This window comes from Parasteatoda tepidariorum, chromosome 11 (genome assembly GCF_982258835.1).
Source record: "Parasteatoda tepidariorum strain Cologne lab strain chromosome 11, Ptep-v5.0, whole genome shotgun sequence".
In the NCBI taxonomy this organism is placed as follows: domain Eukaryota; kingdom Metazoa; phylum Arthropoda; class Arachnida; order Araneae; family Theridiidae; genus Parasteatoda; species Parasteatoda tepidariorum.
This window is the reverse complement of record NC_141765.1, coordinates 39,080,740-39,099,099: the sequence shown is the minus strand read 5'-3', so window position 1 is coordinate 39,099,099 and position 18,360 is coordinate 39,080,740. Positions and strand designations below refer to the sequence as shown.

The following is an 18,360-nucleotide window of genomic DNA, read 5'->3' as shown; positions in this document are numbered from 1 at the left end:
ATTTTATTTTTAGAAACTGTCATAATTGGGCTCATTAAAATTTTTAAAGAAGAAATCACATAAAGAGATAAAATTGATGAAAGATAAAAATTCAAAAACATTATATTTGCAATCAAAATAAAGTTTATTAGTATTATAGAAAAGTAACTAAAGTTATTAATCATAGCACGTTTGCAAATTATTTTTGTTTTGTTTGAAAAGAGAACGAAATTAAGTAATGAAAGTTTGATTCAATACAAACCAAACGTGCTTACAAATAAATATGTAAATTTTTACTCATCATAAGATTTTAAGGAATAGATTCAGAACTGAACTAATTACCTTATTTGGCTGATTAATGTAATTGTTGAGTTGGAGTTCTGTGACACTGGACTTCTTATGATATATTACGCTTTTAGCTATTTCATGATGGCAGTTTTTGACTGCAACATGTAATACACTTTCCCCATGCTTAAAAGAAGAAAAAAATTGGACGTTTTTAAACATACAATTTCAAATCAGTTCAAAAAACAAGAAAATACTCCACATAATGAAATTTTGATTTTCAAAATGTTTGAAAAGTAGAAACAAGAAAAAGAAATCGTTACTTTTGAGAGACTGTCTAATTCGGCTCCATCTTCTAATAGTTGTAATACAGTTTTTAGTTGACCATGACGAGCGGCATTATGAAGAGGTGTTTCTCCATCCTGAAAAAATAATGAAAAATCTTTTCATTGAAACAAACTATCTAAACTTTGGCTAATACAGTAAAACCCATTAGCCAACTATCTAAACAAACTATCTAAACTTTGGCTAATACAGTAAAACCCAATCTAAGCTAGAAGTTTTTACTTGAAAGAAATAAGTAATTTAAATATTTATACTTTTTAAGCGGTTAAGATAAAATAATAAAAAAAAATCATAAATGTGTATTGCACAATTGATATGCAGAAGTAGTTTTCGTTATTATTTGTATATTCTGTTATATTATTGAAATTTAACTTTAATAGTAACAGACTTAAACATTAACCTTTAAACTCAGATGGGACACCGGTGTTCATTTTATATATTTTTTTCTGACGCTCTAATTACAAGCAAAAATATATTTTGGTATTTTTTAATTATGAAAAACAGCCTAATAGTTACTAAAAAAATCTGTTATTTCGTCGGAATTATATTTATACTAATATATAAAAATCTAAAATAAGGAGTTTGAAAAAAATTTTTTTCCCATCATCAAATCAGTTTCATAGTCATCTATTCCCGATTAATCATTCTCTCTACATTTTTATAACACATGTTTTTCTGAAACGAGTGTGAGCTACACAGAGCTACTCAGAGCTCCTAATTAGCTAGGAATTCCGGATAAACCTGTGCCGCTTATTAAGTCGACCTTAACTCACACTTTCTTCTGAATAAAGCTATCTAGCAAACACACAGAATTTTTTGAAATCGTATATGGTGTGAGACAGGGCGGCGCTCTTGTCTGTCTTCTTTTCAACTTGGCGCTGGGAATGGGTGATTCGTGATACCGGTGCTAACACTCGAGGCACAATATTCACTAAAACAATGCAAATCCTGGCATGGACAAAATAAAACTTTGGTGGAAGCAGTTTAAGAATTCTTCAGAAAATATGCATCTAGTTGTTAACGAAGACAGGATCAAATACACGTCAATTATTATAACTCCTACAAATTACAAATTTTTAAAAACCAGAAATTCTAAATTTGAAAATTTCACTTATCTCGGTTCAGATATTATTGCCTCAAATGACATAAGCACAGAAATAAAGGGACTCATTATAGCAGCTAATCAATACCTTCATGGCTTAAGAACATTTCTAAAGTCATAATTAATTAAAAGACGAACAAAAATAATGCTATAGAAAACAATCATTAGACCAGTTTTAACTTATGGGTCCTAAACACGGTCTTTAACTAAATCAAAAGCAGACCTGCTTGTTGTTTTTGAGAGAAATATTTTCCGAAGATTCCGAAGAAATATTTTCCGAGAAATATTTCCTTGAGAAATATTTTCCGCGCAATAAATGTGGATGACTTATGGAAACAACGACATAATTTTGAGCTATGTAGGCTATTCAAGGAAGGATGTCAACTAATACATCAAAATAAGTCGCTAAAGCTTGCGGGTCACGTCTGCCTAATGGATCCTTCTTTCTTGACATTTAAGTTCTTCAATTATAAATCAGTTGCAACTAGAGTTAGAGGTAGGCCTAAGATCAGATGGCCTGACTGTGTGGAAGAGGATTTTAAAATCCTAAGAATTACTAGCTGATGAAAAATCGCAAAGAAACGAGCAGATTGGAGGAAGGTTCTAGAAGAGGCTCTGTCCCACAAAGGGCTGTCATACCAATAGAATAAGTGTGCAAGCGAAAAACAAGCAAACAGGGACCACAGAATTGGGGCACCTAGAGCTTTCTCCTAGAATCCGGAGTTTTTGAAGCTTTCTGTCTATGAAAATGTTATTTTTCTGATAATTTTCCAAGCTTTAAACAGAACTTTTATAGTCTGAAAAAACTTTTTAAACCGAACAAGATTAAATACAAAATTTTTCACAGTTTTGTATAAAAGAAGCAGGAGAAAAAATGGTAGAGAGAGTATAAACTTCTTTAACGGGAAGACATTTTAAAAACCTTTTATTCGATAATATTTACTTTTCAGTTTTGTATTTTTTACAAAATGTGTGGTACTAAGAACTATAATTTTGAAAATCAGAATTTGTGTTAAACCAATATTATACGGACAAAAAAATTGCCTTTTTCTTACAATAAATGTTATCACCATGCAATTGGACAATTTTAACAGAATGTATTTCTTCATATATAAATAAAATTGAAATTTCTTTTAAGTTTCATTCCCATCAGCAGTCTAAACATATTTCTTCTCTTTCATTTTCAACAAGCAGAATGATATCATCTTGAATATTAACTATTATATCTGACTTTGAATTTTTAGAGGGTTGTTTTTTTTCGAGTGAACGAAGGGCCTAAAGACAAGTTTTGAGTTTCAAAATTAGTTTCAACGCATGAAGAAAAACAAATTTTATCAAAGTATTTGAATTCAGGTAAATGGTTTTAGAAAAACGCTGGGATTTATGATGATTGTAAGATTGTTTTAAAACCAACAGAGCGTTTTCTTTGCCTAAAGACTTCTTTTTGCTTAATGCATTTCCTGTAAAAAAATTCCTATTGTTTTTTAAACAGAAACGTTTACCAATTAACGAATCTGCACCAACCTTGGCCAATGAAAGACGCCGTCGGTTAAGTAAAAATTAAAAGGAGTATTTTGGTTCAAAATTTTTTTTCCAAAGAGAACTGTTACGGTTTTTTGGTTGTTTGTTTTGTTGCTTCTTGATTTCGATAATTGAAAAAAATGTAACAGCCATTCTTTATGGCTTAGTTTGCGTTACAGAAATACAGCACATTCGTCACCAAATTAAAAGCAGGAAAAATTCTTTTCGATGTTTATGTCTGACTTAACTTAAAATTTTTTGAAAAGTAAAAATAAATAAATAAAAACATAATTTAGGAAAAGATGCAAAAACGGAAAAATCAGGATTCTTTTTACAGTTTAAAATTTTTTCTGGACACTTACAGATATAAATTTTCTAATTTGCTAATAATATTATTAAATAAATCAGATATAATAGATATAAGTTTTATGTTTGGTAATTTGTGTGCTCTAAAGAGCACACAAATAATTAAATAGAGTTCCTTTCTTTAAAATATTTGTGTAAAAAAAGAACTCAATTTAGATAATTTGAACTCAATTTAGATAGTAATTGAAAAAAATCTGATTTAAAATAAATAAAAAAATTAAAATATACCTCATTTCTTGCATTTACATCAGCTCCACTTTTAATAATAAGCTCAGCACATTTATGACCATCTAGAACACCCGCTGCCATATGTAAAGCTGTCTCTCCATTCTATTTAAAATTGGATTTTATTAATGCAAAATATTACGATATGACTTATTTTATGATATTAAAGGAAAACTTACCTTTCCAGCTTTCATTTGCACATTTGCTCCATGGCCGAGTAAGATTTCTACTACCTCAGGTTGGTTTGCCTGAACTGCTAAATGCAAAGCAGTAAAGTTCTCCTAAAATATTAAAAATATATCCAATAGTGATATTTGTAACTATTAAATTAATGATACAAATATATCATTTTTTTGGTAACTTTTAATATAAAGTATGCTTTTTTAATTTAAAATTCCATGTTTAGTTAATTAAAGAGACTGTTACGTTATCTAAGATTCTTGATAGCAATAACATAATTTTTCTTTCTTCCAGAATGATAAGTTAAATGCACGCGTTTCGAGTCAGAAGCACTTACCATTAACTTTATGGTGCAAATTCGCTGTTTCCATAATAAGAAGTTAAATTGAATAATGTTATCAATTCTAAGGATCAATTTAAACGATAATATAATTAAAATGGGTACTATTGCACGAAGACGCTATACTTCTCTTTCAATTACATATTAATGACTTAAAAATTAAAATCAAGAAAAATACCAGCTAAGCTACCTGTGGAACTATGGAAACTATGGAATTTCAAATGTTGAAATTTTTATTTTCACCTATCAAATTGCTAACAAATTATGACAGGATTACACTGCGAAAAATTCCAGGTTAAATGACGATAAAAAATACCGGCACTCACTCAAGATGGCGGTACATTTTTCCTAAAATCTATTTTTACCAGAACATGTAAATAAGAAGATGCTATACTTCTCTTTCAATTACATTAATAATTTAAAAATTAAGATAAAGGAAAATACGAGTTAAGATAAACTATGGAATTTTAAATGCTGAAAATTTTATTTTCAAATATCAAATTGCAAACAAATTATGACAAGTTTACTCTGCAAAAAATACCGGATCAAATGACGGTAAAAAGTACCTGCACTCAAGGTGGCGGTAATTTTTACAGTAAAATCCATTTTTACCAGAGCATGTTACGGAATAAAAAATCTGATACGTAATTTTTACAGTAATAATTACTGCAAAATCACTGAATCGCTCTAATTACATAAATATTACAGTAAATATTGCGGTATTGTACTGTAAAAACAGATTTTACGGTATAATGAACTTTCAACCGAAATTCCGGTACTTCACACTGTAATTTGATCCATAAATTTTTTACTGTGTATTTCTCCTCTCCATAACAGGTACCTAGTTTACTCTTGGTTTATCCAAATCTTTCTACACTTACATTTCATATTGCTAATGCAGTTGAAAGATAATTTTTCACGAATGCTTCCTAAGTGGTATCTTAAATTTGCAGCAAGTTTAAGCAATATTACAATTTAAAATGGCCCAAAGTTTCTAAGTGTGTAGATATATCTGTAAACTTCTTATACATACTCTGCATGCTAAAAATGCAAAAGCTATGCGTTAAGGACGAAGAATACTTCCATAACCTGTCAATAAAATACTTTTAATACCTGAAGTTGGAGAACAGACATATGGTGCTTTATTTTGAATGCGTAGATCTCATATATTTAATGTATAATGTGTATCGTGCATTTTAGTAAATTGATAAATATATATTATTGCTTAACAATAAATATAAATAATTATTTAAATAAAAATTGGGTTAATCAGCAATAAAATTAAGCCTATAAAACGAAGAATACCCTTGTTAATGATACATAAAAAAAATTATTAAAAGCTTTAAAAAAATAGCAAGCTTACTGGAGTTGTAGCGTCAACATTTTCCCCTCTGTCAAGCAAATTCCTTATAACCTCTACAAAGCCATGAGCAGCAGCTGTGTGAATAGCTTTCGTACCTGTCTGCAAAAATTAAATGTACAACGTATTTATAATATATTTATTGAATAAATAACTTAATAACATGTAAAATAAATAACTGATCTAAACATGTTTACTGAAATATTTTAGAAACCTACTTTATTAGACATATGAAGTGGAACACCTTTTTTAAGGAAGACTAATGCTGTTTCTTGATGCCCTGATTCAGAAGCTATGTGCATAAGGGTTCTTCCATCCTGAAAAATGTTATAACTTAAAAATCAAGTTTACGTTTGAAAATATGTTTCAGTTACCTTATTCATTAAATATTTTATACACTGTAAAAAATGGTAAAACTACTCTAGAATCTTTTCAAAATTATTTATCAGGAGTATCATGTGAAGTTACATAAAACTGAAAGTTTCTTCAATAATTCTGAAAAAAATTCACATAAGGCTCTGTAATTTCTCAGAAATAAAGAAAATAAAATTCTGTAAATTACTGCCCCAGTTATTAGATATTAAGATTTTTCAGACTTTGAAACCACCCAGTCTGCTCAACGGGGAACCAAACTTCTGCCGAAGCTGTGGCAGTCTCTACACTCAACACTGCCTGGTGGTTGTTTACTTATGAAATAAATAACAATATATTAAAATGTTTCAAAGAAAGTCTTTTTAGAAAATTGAAGAAAGAAGAACCGATATTTTCGGTAACTCTATTCAGATACTTCAAAGAAGCAAAGAAACGGAATTTACAAAGAAACAGAAATTACAGGCGTTTGAACAAGAACTTACAAGCATTGATTTAGATATAATTCAAGTAGAAAAAAATTGCATTTATAAATAACAGAATGCTTATTATTCTTGAAATATTCCAAAGCTATGCATTTACATTTGTCTACAAGAAATGCAAAAAATATATGTAAGTAGAATTCCACAATGCGCAAAGGAAGTAAGGCAACAACGTATAAGAGCATAAATAATGTAGTTAATGGAGACAGGTGATCATTTCGGTACTGCAACAAAAACTATCATTTACACCAAGACACAGAGCACCTATGATAAATGAAAAAAATTTAATGTCGATATAGTGATGATAGTTCTTACTAATGTAACAAGGTGATAATTTGCGTCTGTTAACTATATTACTTCTACTCTTATACATTTTTGTTCCACTTACGTTGGTTTACTTTTACAGTTTTTTTTAATTTTATCTACAATATTAAGACCTATTTTAAAATAGATTACTCGTGATGAGTAATCTTGCTCTTCAAATCTGAAAATATATTGCTAGCTTCTAATAAAGAAGAAACGGTGAAAAACCAACGTTTCAAGAAATGTTGTTTCCATAAATCATTTTTGTTTACTTCCTTAATTAAAAATATAGCAATAATGAAAATACAGAAATATTATCATCTCGTAGAAAATTGTGTATCGGAAAATTGCATTAAATATAAATTCAGTTAATTTAAAAATCTTCAAGAATTCGCGGTAACGCATTTGAAATGTTTTTAGACAAATAAGCTTCATGTTATAAATAACGTTTGCTCATTTTTTTTGTTCATAACAAATAGGTTCTGAAATAAAATGATTTTTTTAGTAATTGTTATTAACATGTTACAACGACAATATTAAAAAAAAATTAAATTTGTGGAAAAATTGAAGGGAATTAAGCATTGACTCATCGATAAAAAAGCTTAAGATATAAGTTATTTCTGTTAATTTCATTATCCAATAGAATGTTTCACATTTGGTTCTCTATTATATCGGTTTTAGAGATTCAATTCTCTGCCAGTTTAAAAAATCTTCTTGACAAAAGTGAAGCAGTTGTCATCGCCGTGGTTATGACATCAGAGATCGGACAACAGTACTTGCATGTCGTCTCCAAAAACAGTTATTTTAAGAGTTATTATAAATTAACATTAATTATTATAAATTAATAAAACAGTTATTATAAATTTGTAGAGTATATATAAAGTATATGTAAGCGTAAAGTAAATACTTACTTTGCTCATATTCTCACAAAACTGAAAATAAATGGTAACTTTTCTAAAATTTTCTTCGCTAAAATTTTATTATCTAATAGTTAAATCTTATAGAATACCTTTAGTCTCTAAGCATTATGTAAATGTCAAAAATTGTTTTTAATGTATCAAATACCACAAAGTCTCAGCTATTTTAACCTATTAGGAGTTTCATTGCGTGCCAGTTATGAAAGAGTTTACATGCAATATCTTTAGAAGGGAGTGTTGCATATTGGACCAATTTTAACTTTATTTTTATTTAAGTAAGAAGGTAATATCAAATAATTTTGAATATGGAAAATACATTCTACCTGCTTTTACGTTTTTCTCCCTCTCTCTTTATATATATATATATATATATATATATATATATATATATATATATATATATATATATATATATATATATATATATATATATATATATATATATATATATATATATATATATATATATATGGTGTACGTATACTGTCATACACTTCAGAAAAAATGTTTTTAACATAAAACTTTTTAATATAACATCAAGATGTACCTTAGACCCCCATTTGTTGCGCGTATGACAATTGATGTTACTCCTTCCATAACATTAATTTTGTGTTCCTTTCTTTCAAAATTTGTAAATTTATTGAATTTATTCAGGCAATTAAAATTTATTTCTAAATAGCCTGCATAAGCTAAAATAAATCAAGATAACTACCAATGAATATTTTAAGGGAAAATTTCAAAAATTTAGGGATCAACTATGAGCATAAGAATTTTTGCATAATGTAAGTTGCTTATGCAACTTACAATCCGGCAACTTACAAACAGATGCACAAAAATATGTGTCTGTGTTAATATGAGCTATTGTACATCTCTCAGTCATTAGTCTTTGTATTGTATTTTTAACTGGTTCAAAATGCAATACATTGACTAGTTTAAGGTACAACGTACATGCACTTTTTACTATGTTAGGTCTAACAAAAAATTTTTATTTTTCTTCAAGAATTGATATTTTGTTTTAAAAAAGGATGACATTTTGGAGCTTATTTGCCTTAACTCTGTTTTCAAATGTAAGTACTATTAGCTATTAATTTCAACCAAATTAATTATAAAAAAATTGTTCATCAGTTGAAAAAATCAAAAAACTTCCCAATTTTTTCAACTGTGGAGCACTAAACTATTGGCGTATAGTTTAATGTTCCACAGTTAGTGTTTGACGAGAGCCTAATGCTCATAAGCAATACTGAAGAAATTAATTGAAGAAAGACGACTAATGATTTTGAAAATATATAATGTTGAGAATGAAGCTTTTCATAATTTTATTAATAATAATCTTAAAAATAAGTTTTGTCTGCTTGGCTTTTAAAGTGAAGTTTTTCGGTTTAGTTTTAAAAACAGAAATGAAATATTAGAAATGCTGGAAAATTTTTATCAAGGAAGCCTATTTGTGAATTTAGTATTATGAGTGTTGAACTTAGTATTATTTTTAAATTGAAAACAACGTTATAGAATACTAAGAAAGTTTTTCTTATGAAAGCATGTACTTTACAAAATTCATTTTTTCTTAATTTTTGTAATTTCTTTTTTATTTGCAGTATACTTTTACTTCATAAAAATATCCGCAATATTAAATAAATAATGGTTTTTGATTGCCTATGAATATAATAACGGGTTTCAAAACTCATTATTAGTTACTAGAACATGCTTTAAAACCTGAAATGTTCATCAACACTATAGATAACACATGCCGTTAGCTATAACAACGACATATACTGAATGCAAAATTCTTTTACACTGTGAAAAATTCCGAATCAAATTACGTATAAGGTACTGGCACTTTAGGTGCATCATCTGCGAAATCCATTTTACCATAAGATCCATTTTTACAGTAAAATATTCTACCGTAACTTTTACAGTAGTATTTATTTACAGTAGTATTTATCTGTAATTTTACTGTAAAAATTACGGTTTATCAGAATTTTTGTTCCTTAATATGTTCTAGTAAAAACGGATTTTATGGTAAAAAGTACCGTCACCTTGAGTGCCGATACTTTTTATCATAATTTGTTCCAGAATTTGCTGCAGTATACTGAGTTGCTCAAATAATTATACTAGTTCAAGAAACATGCAAAAAGACTCACACATATATAATTTTCATTAAAAATTGTGTCTATTACATACCTTCGTCCTTTTGAAAATGGATGCTTTAAATTTATCTGCTAAAGTTTCTACTATAGTACTGTAACCTTTCTCAGCCGCTATGTGTAGTGGAGTACGATCTTGATTGTCATTTATGTTTGCATTGGCGCGAAATTGGAAAAATACTTTTAAAATTTCAGCATCTCCATGCTCACAAGCAACATGAAGAGGAGTCAAACCTTCAGTCTAAAATCAATAAGTTTAACATGTTTTATTACAGAACTGTGACATCAAACTTACTAATATCATTACTAAAATATTGACTAACCCGTGATCTTACACTTTCGTTTGGTCAATTTTTATTAAATTTAGAGTAAGAGAGTGGATATAAAAATGGCTGTTAGGGAGAAAGAATAAACTGTCAGAAATATATTTTAAAAGCTGGTGAAGTGATAAATCAGCTACAATTGTATTAAGATTGAAACTTAAAACTAATTTCGTAAATAATAATTTTTGAAAACCGTGTCTTTCGCTGCTTTTTATTTATTATTTTTTAAAAAAAATGAATAACTCCAGTCTTTAGTTCTGTAAGTGTTTGTTTATATATTATATTAGAGGGTCACAACAAATATAGTATTCGCATTTCTTTAAGGAAAGTAAAAAAAAAATTGTTATTTATAAAGGAAATACACTTTTTGTTTTATCCCTCGTCATAGTTTGCAAAGTTAAATAAAATAATTCATTACGTCTAGTAAAATATTTAAAATACAATAATAGTTTATTATAAGCAATGAATAACTTGTTAGATGTTATGGAAATACACTCTAAACAAATGGTTTTGTTGTACTATATTGGTATCTCAACTCATACACAACATGGAGAGTTATTTTTAAAAAAAATTAAAACAACGATTTTCGCATATTAGTAATGGAATATTCAGATTACAAATAATAAAATATTTTATCATTGTTGCCAAGGCTGGAAAGTTACTGAAATTATAACTATTTAAAATTTAAAAATAAGAAAAATATGCATTTAAAAATAACAGAAGACAAAGTGGAATTTTTATATCCATCTTTGGCATTACGATATTATTGTACCTTGTGTAGTATACACGGTGTAGTGTATTAGTTTGAAGCGAAGTAAGCAAATGTCCGAGTCAATTATTGAAATAACTTTTTCTCCTACACATAGAAACGTTAACATACTTTAACTTGGATAATTTAAAGCGTAACTCAAACTGAAGAGATAAACTTTCCAAGGATAGTTTAAAGCAAATGGAGTTCTATCTTTTGGTCTGCTATTTGGGTTATTTTATGTCATCGAAGCTTCGACTTTTTCCAAGGCTATACACAGAAGAGCCATTACATTATGACCACCCTGCTAATAACATGTAGGACCACCTTTAGCCCTCAAAACTGCTAGCACCCACCGTGGCATTGATTCCACGAGGTGCTGATAGGTAGTCTGAGGTATCTGGTATCAAGCGCTCACCAACTGGTCCTGCAATTCCCTCACATTGCGAGAGGATAGCGTGGCAGCACGAATTTGTTTTTCCAAGTAGGACCACAAATGCTCTATTGGATTAAGGACAGGTGAATTTGGGAGCAGGACATGACTTGAAAGTCACTGGAATGTTCCTTGAACCAATCCATGACGATTCGATCCTTATGGCATGGTGCATTATCCTATTAGTAAACACCATCCCCCCGCATCAAAAACTGTTGCCATGAATGGGTGAACTATGTTCAAGTAGCTTACAGACGTCAGGGATTGTTCTATGAGAATTATGGGTCCTAATGTGCCTCCTGAAAACATTGCTCCTGGGCGAGAAACCACGAAAACCTGGGCGAGTTCATTGTTATAGATGGAGGGTGGTCATAATGTAATGGCTCTTCATTATATATACGAACCTATCAGCAGCTGTACCTGAAATTCAAACCCGGGTTACCCGTGTCAGAAGCGAATGCATATTCCCTGATTCATCATGGAACTTGGACAATAAGAGAATTGGAGAACTTTAAAATGGTTAAACTGCTTACATTCTGTGCATCAACATTTCCTCCACTGTTAAGAAGTAAGCGCAATAGTTCTCCGTTTTTTCGTCGAGTTGCAATGTGCATAGCAGTCTCACCGTCTTCTGCTGTTCTTGTTTTAAGTTGTTCTTTTTGTAAAGCTGTGAGTAATTCTCGACACAAACTGTTGTTGTCACTCTCAGCAGCCAAAAAGAGAGGAATTTTGCCATCCTGTTAAATAAATCATCATGAAGTGTAATCTAAGTTAAAAATGAAATAAAAAAATATCTGATTTGCTTTATTTTTTTTTGAGTACTTATTGTATTGTAAAAAAAATTCAAATCATAAAGTCGACTCTATGTTGCAAACATATATCACTTTATATGAAAGAGCTATGTCTTTACATAATTTTTTTAATGCAGTTTGTGGTGAGACAGGAATTATTTTTCATGGCAAAAGAATTATAACATTTGAAATGGATTAAAACACACACTTTTTGAATGTTATTTTTAATGTAAATCGTCCTAGAAATATGATAGTTTACTTTATTTTAATATTTATTGCATGAAGTTAGTGGTTACATTTGAATGAAGCTAAACATTCAAAGAAAAATATCCGAGATTTGCGTTATATCTTTTTTAATCTATGATTGCTTTTAGAATTTATAATAATATAATATGAACATGAATACTCGTTGAATATTTAATCTTATTTTGGTTTTATTTATTTAAATGTCATGAAAAATATATTGAACTTCTTTCGCATTTCCGCACTTTGAAATGAAATAATATTTTTCGGAAGAGATGTAAAAGGATTGGTTATCTTTTTGTCAATCATAGTTGCTTAAATATTTTTTGTTAGATATGAGGAGATTTGAACTAAAATATTGATAAAATGGGCACACTTCCAGAATTTCTATTTGATATGTTAGGTGGCAACTTAATGAAAAGGCATGCGCAAACCAATGTAAGCAAAATCGTAATAAAAAGTTTATAAAAAATCGACTCTGTTCATTATCATAATTCTAATCATATTAGAGATGGAATAGATGTCGATGTAATTAAATATTCGATGTGTTATGTGGGCATAAGTCAGGTAGGAATCAAATTCTAAATTTGCAAGCTTCTTACCAATCATGCGCAGATTGGTAAGAAGATTGGGTTTACGGCTACTAATGTTCAATTCCGTCGCCTTGTAATTTTGAACTCAATCCAGCAAGGGAACTCCTGGATCAAGTATTGGTAGAAATTTACCTTCGTGGAAGACTTTTTGATGGAACTAACCCACGCTTGTGTTACATGGAGAGGAAAAATACGAAAACCTCTCACGGTTAGCCTGCTGGCGAGGGAACTCTAGCTCATGGTCCGCCTACTACTGAGAATATTTTGCGCCAGCACTGTGGTCGGTGCGAGCCGAGTAAGGAACTCGTTTTAACCAGCCATCGCTGGGATTCGAACCCGGTTCACCTCATTGGAAGACGAATGCTCTATCCCCCGAGGCATCAAGGCTCAAGTATTTGCAACTGTAAAATATAAATGTAAAAAAAAAAACGCTTTCACTTTAATGCATTGATTTTTTGCAGCTTTATTGGTGATCCTATGCGCCACTCAGAATAACTCCCTCAATTTAAAAATGCGCTTACCACATCTTGACCATATCTACCGGTAAATAACGCACTTCCGGCGGCTAATCTATCTGAACTTCTATTATTTTTATTTTTTATTTTCAGATCGAATTCACTTTATATAAAAAAATAGGGGGCTACGACAAAACTCTATTTGCAGCCCCTTTTATATATATCGGCTACTATTTTTTCTCTAAAGCCGTGTAGGGGGATGTTTTTTTTTATTTTCTAAATGTACGAATTATCTTATATATAGCGAATTCAAATTAAATTCAAAAAATACAATTAGGAAAGGAGCTATAAATATAATCAATACTGTCAATAAGGAAAAACGTTTTATTTAAATTTTTAAATAAGAAAAAATATCGATTTCTGTGTTTTATAAGTTTAATTTTGCGTCGAGATTTCATTTGGAATAAATTTTTCGTGACTAATTTGCAATCATTGAATTTTAATTATTACTTAATTTAAACAAACTGTAAATCACAAGTTTAATAGCGCTAATTGAACGACACATGAAAAACATACTTTTGTTTTATTTTTAAAGTTAGTATAGATTTCAAATAGTACTCTTCTAAAAAATCTGTAAGAGTAGCATTAAAATAATACTGCTCTAGAAAATCTGATTTGATTTTGTTGAATAATATCGTATTTATTAAAACTTTGATGGTGTTGTGCTTATTCAGAATGAAATCCAAAACTGAAATAGTTTGATATTGAGTGCACTTTTGTGAGTGCCACCTTTTACTTAATTCTCATATTTCCTATATTATGGTTAGTAATAGCAATAATGGAATTTAAAAAATGCTTACTTTGTCTTTACTAAGTCTCATTTCCTTTCCTGCACTTCTGAGCAAGATGCTTAAAGTTGCGGATGCTGACCCTCTTCCTTTGTGACAAAGTATATGTATAGGTAATTGATTTTTTGGCTAAAAGGAATAAAAGTTTAATGTCAGTCAGTGTAATGTTTTTTGTTTCTATGTCCTAAGAATCGTTGAAAAAAAGTCTTATTAAAAGAGCCATGAAAATCATGAGAAGTATCAGTTAAGGCTGTGTATCTTGAACTTTGGACTTGACAATTACCAAGATTTGATTAGAATGTGAGCCAACAAGATTTGAAAGGTTCATCTTACCCAGTTTAAGTAACTTAAGAGAGATTTTTATCATGCTAGACTAACAAATTGTACCACACTTTAGAATTTTTTCAGCTGTTTCAGCATGTACTAAAGATTTTCTACTGGGTTTAGGTTAACTAATCTTGTAGACCAAGCCAGGTATGCGATAACATGCGTGAGCGTCTATACAACCAGTCACATATTATACCCGCAAAGATAAACGATTCAAATTTCTACCATCTAGAAAAATAAGGGTATCAATATACTCATAAACATGTTGACTGATTGGTAACATCTGATAGTACTGAATGCTAAAATAAACTGCTGAATTATGGTAGTAACTGAATCAATGAGAGCGCTTAATTCATAATATGATAAATACATCTTAGCATCATAGATCATGACTTTTCGAGTAATGATTAATTTCTTCTGGAGTAAGATTATTATAAACTTTTATTCACATTGCTTATTACATTCTCTGTACAGTAATTCCTACTATGATCTTTGTATCTTTACCGCTGTATAATATCTTTGTGAGGAATATATTTGATATTATTTTAATTCAATCTATGCAGTTATGGTCTTTATTACTATAAACCAAAGAAGACATTTAAGCTATTTATTATTCTTAGAAAAAACTATCCTTGATGTATTTTAAAGATTTCCATACTTTTTATACATTTTTACTTCATTTAAAGATATTTTAAATATATTTAAGTATTATGTTTTCCATTTTTATACTTAATTCGAAACAACACATTATTTCATGGGTGACAGAAATTTTTTCCTCCGCAATAAATCCTTAAAAGGGTGGTCTTATACTATTATGACATTTAATAAAGTGGTTCCTATTTTTTTCAACTACTCAGCCTAATTGGTTTATTAAAATTAAATTGATGACTAAAGTATTAGATCACCGAAATTACAATTTCCTATATTAAAATAACTATTAATTTAGTTTTCTTGGTTGTATAAATTTACATCAAAATACACAGCTAAATTTAATAGTCTACTTTATAGGAGCAAATTTTCATAAATGGCACATTAAAATTCCGTCCATGACATTCGTGGCACGTGGTTTAGAATGAGGCGACTTTCAACACGCAACCAGGACTATCCGGCCTGCCATCTGTAAAGATAAACGAACAACAAAACCTACTGTCTTGAGCACCAAAGGATTCTTTACAACACACGCAATAAGTCACTTTCGTCGAAGAATCAGTCTTTAAATTTAGAGGTCGTAAACTAAGGGAAAGTTGAATCCTATTCACTATACTTCCTTTTCCGGTTTGCTGTGCATATATATACAAAAAGTGAAAAACTAGGTGTGATGTAAGTCTTGAAACATATTTCTTGGTCCTTGGTTATCATGCCAATGTCGGATGTTGGGTTAAGGCTTCGTGATCTCATCATAAAAGCATTTACTGAGGGAGCAATGCTAATTTGACTATTAAACCAAAGCATGTTGTATAAAATTCAAAGGATATAATGGCATGGTTTAAATTAAACCACATCTAAATATGGCGAAGAAAATTTTGTTATTAAACTAATTCTGAAAGCCCCTTATTTACTAGCCAGAAATCCAATTAATATGTTAAGATTTGATTTTTTGAAAAGAAGATTAAGGCTAAGCTGATTTTGGTTAGAGCTTTCAAATGCCATACCCGAATATATTTAAGCTCCTAGCCTCGTTTTTCAGAGCTTTAACTTTAAACTATCATGATAGAAACCTTTTGATTAGATGTCGGAGACAGCTCTTGACCTGGTACTTCTTCATCCACATCGCTCCAATGAGAGGACTTTCGTCCAAGGCAGATTTAATACCTTCCTTGTTGTGTTTACAAGCCAGTTGTTTAGCTTGATGATGGAACTCACAATCCTTAGATCAACCGACGATAACGAAGCCTTTACCGAGTGCGCCAAAGGGGTGCTTAGAACAATACAGGATGGCTGTAAAATAACTTTTCCAACGTTTGATCTTTTGGTAAGAGAACTGTATAAAATTCCAGATCAAATAATGATTTAAAATATCTGTACTTTGGGTACATCATCAGTAAAATCCATTTTACCATAAAATTTTATGCCGAAATATTTACAGTTATATTTAATCAGAGTAATTCAGTGATTTTGTGGTTATTATCACTGTGAAAATTTCAGTCTATCAGATTTTTTGTTCCGTTACATGTTCCAGTGAAGACAGATTTTACGGAAAAAAGTAACAGTACCCTGAGTGTCGGTGCTTTCTACCGTAATTTTATCTGGGATTTTTTATAGTGTGTATTTTATTTTAATAACCGTCGTTGAACAGTCGACCCAATTTTTGGGTTTAAAGACTGCCAATGTTCATCTCCGTAGCATCGTAGCTTTGAACCCAATCCAGAAGATAAGGAAACTTCTGTATCAAGTATTGGTATAAATTTGCTTTCGTGAAGGACTTATTTGATTGAACTAATCGGTATTTTTTGCAGTGTATACTTTTCGAGAGAACGGATTAAATTTTGTGTGAATGTATTATAAGGTATGCATTCAAGAATATTGGTAAAATAGATCATCAGCTTTTATCGTTACAGTGACAGAATTTACAAATTTTCAAATTACAGCAATTATTTCCTTTCGATGAATCTCTACTCAGACTTACATACGGTAAACAATTTAACAAATCCTAGGTAATACTATTATTTGTAAGTTAATGTTACTTCTCCTTCGTATGTACGATTAAATTTAGGCTATTTAAATTAAATTTACGTAAAAAAATAATAGCTAGAGAAATAAAAAAAATATATTTGCACAAAGTATATAATCTGAGCAAAACCATTATAAGAAAGGAACTACATATCTTTTTTGAATATTCATTAACTAGAAAGTTACAAATGATACATAAAATTCATTTGGATATATTTTTAATTAACTTTTTACCTTGACTTTTTAAGCGTAGATTTGGAATTTATGAGTCAAAAAATAACTTAGATAAACTTAACTTCGATAAACAAAGTAAGGTAACAAAAATAACACATTTACTTAATCGAAACATGACTTTTTATAACCTTCATTAAAATAGATTTTTTAAAAGTTTCGAAATTCTTTTCTGTTCCTTTTCAATAGCCCAATAAAACAAAAATATTCAAATGTGATAAGTTATAATTTAGATGATTGCCACAATATTTTTTGAGTAATATTTTTGTTCAATTAATTATGAATATTTGTCTAAATTATTTCAATTGCATCAATAAAATCTTTTCTTTTTTCCTATTGCAAGATCTTACTTTTAATTAACTGCAGTCTGTGTCACGCAGATTTTTTTGCAAAGCCTTGATTCTAAATCCTACAAATAATTTTTTCAATTCCGACTTTGCAACTTTGAATATTACTAATTTTTTATTGAGTGATGAAATTATTGTTTTTGGATTTTACACAATGTAAGAGTAAAGAAATGAAGTATAACTATGCATTAATGTTAATAAGCTATCACATTTAACCAAATGTAAATTATCAAATAAAAACTGCTGAAAATTGAAAATAATAATGATAATAATTGAATATGATTAACTAAATGTAATTGAAAATTTTTTTATGAAAATGAATTTTAAAAAATCGATTACCCTTTTTTTGGAATATTACATGGAGAAAAAATTTTTTGTTAAAATTACCGTACTGTTTGGTAATGCATTTCTGGTAAAAAAAAAGAAACTGTAATTC

The 18,360-nt window shown here is 29.5% G+C and overlaps 1 protein-coding gene across 1 annotated transcript in view; it reads right to left on the bottom strand.

Moving 5' to 3' along the window:
* The window catches only part of LOC107456095 (uncharacterized), a 55,355-nt gene that overhangs the window by 32,787 nt on the left and 4,208 nt on the right, over positions 1–18,360 (bottom strand). Inside the window, exons 2-10 of the mRNA XM_043051133.3 lie at positions 14,362–14,478; positions 11,953–12,156; positions 9,953–10,156; positions 5,922–6,020; positions 5,707–5,805; positions 4,003–4,104; positions 3,827–3,928; positions 588–686; positions 322–450 (exon numbers count right to left, since the gene is read on the bottom strand). Coding sequence (XP_042907067.3) covers positions 322–450; positions 588–686; positions 3,827–3,928; positions 4,003–4,104; positions 5,707–5,805; positions 5,922–6,020; positions 9,953–10,156; positions 11,953–12,156; positions 14,362–14,382 — 1,059 coding nt within the window. The 5' untranslated portion in view covers positions 14,383–14,478. The remainder of the gene's footprint in view (positions 1–321; positions 451–587; positions 687–3,826; positions 3,929–4,002; positions 4,105–5,706; positions 5,806–5,921; positions 6,021–9,952; positions 10,157–11,952; positions 12,157–14,361; positions 14,479–18,360) is intronic.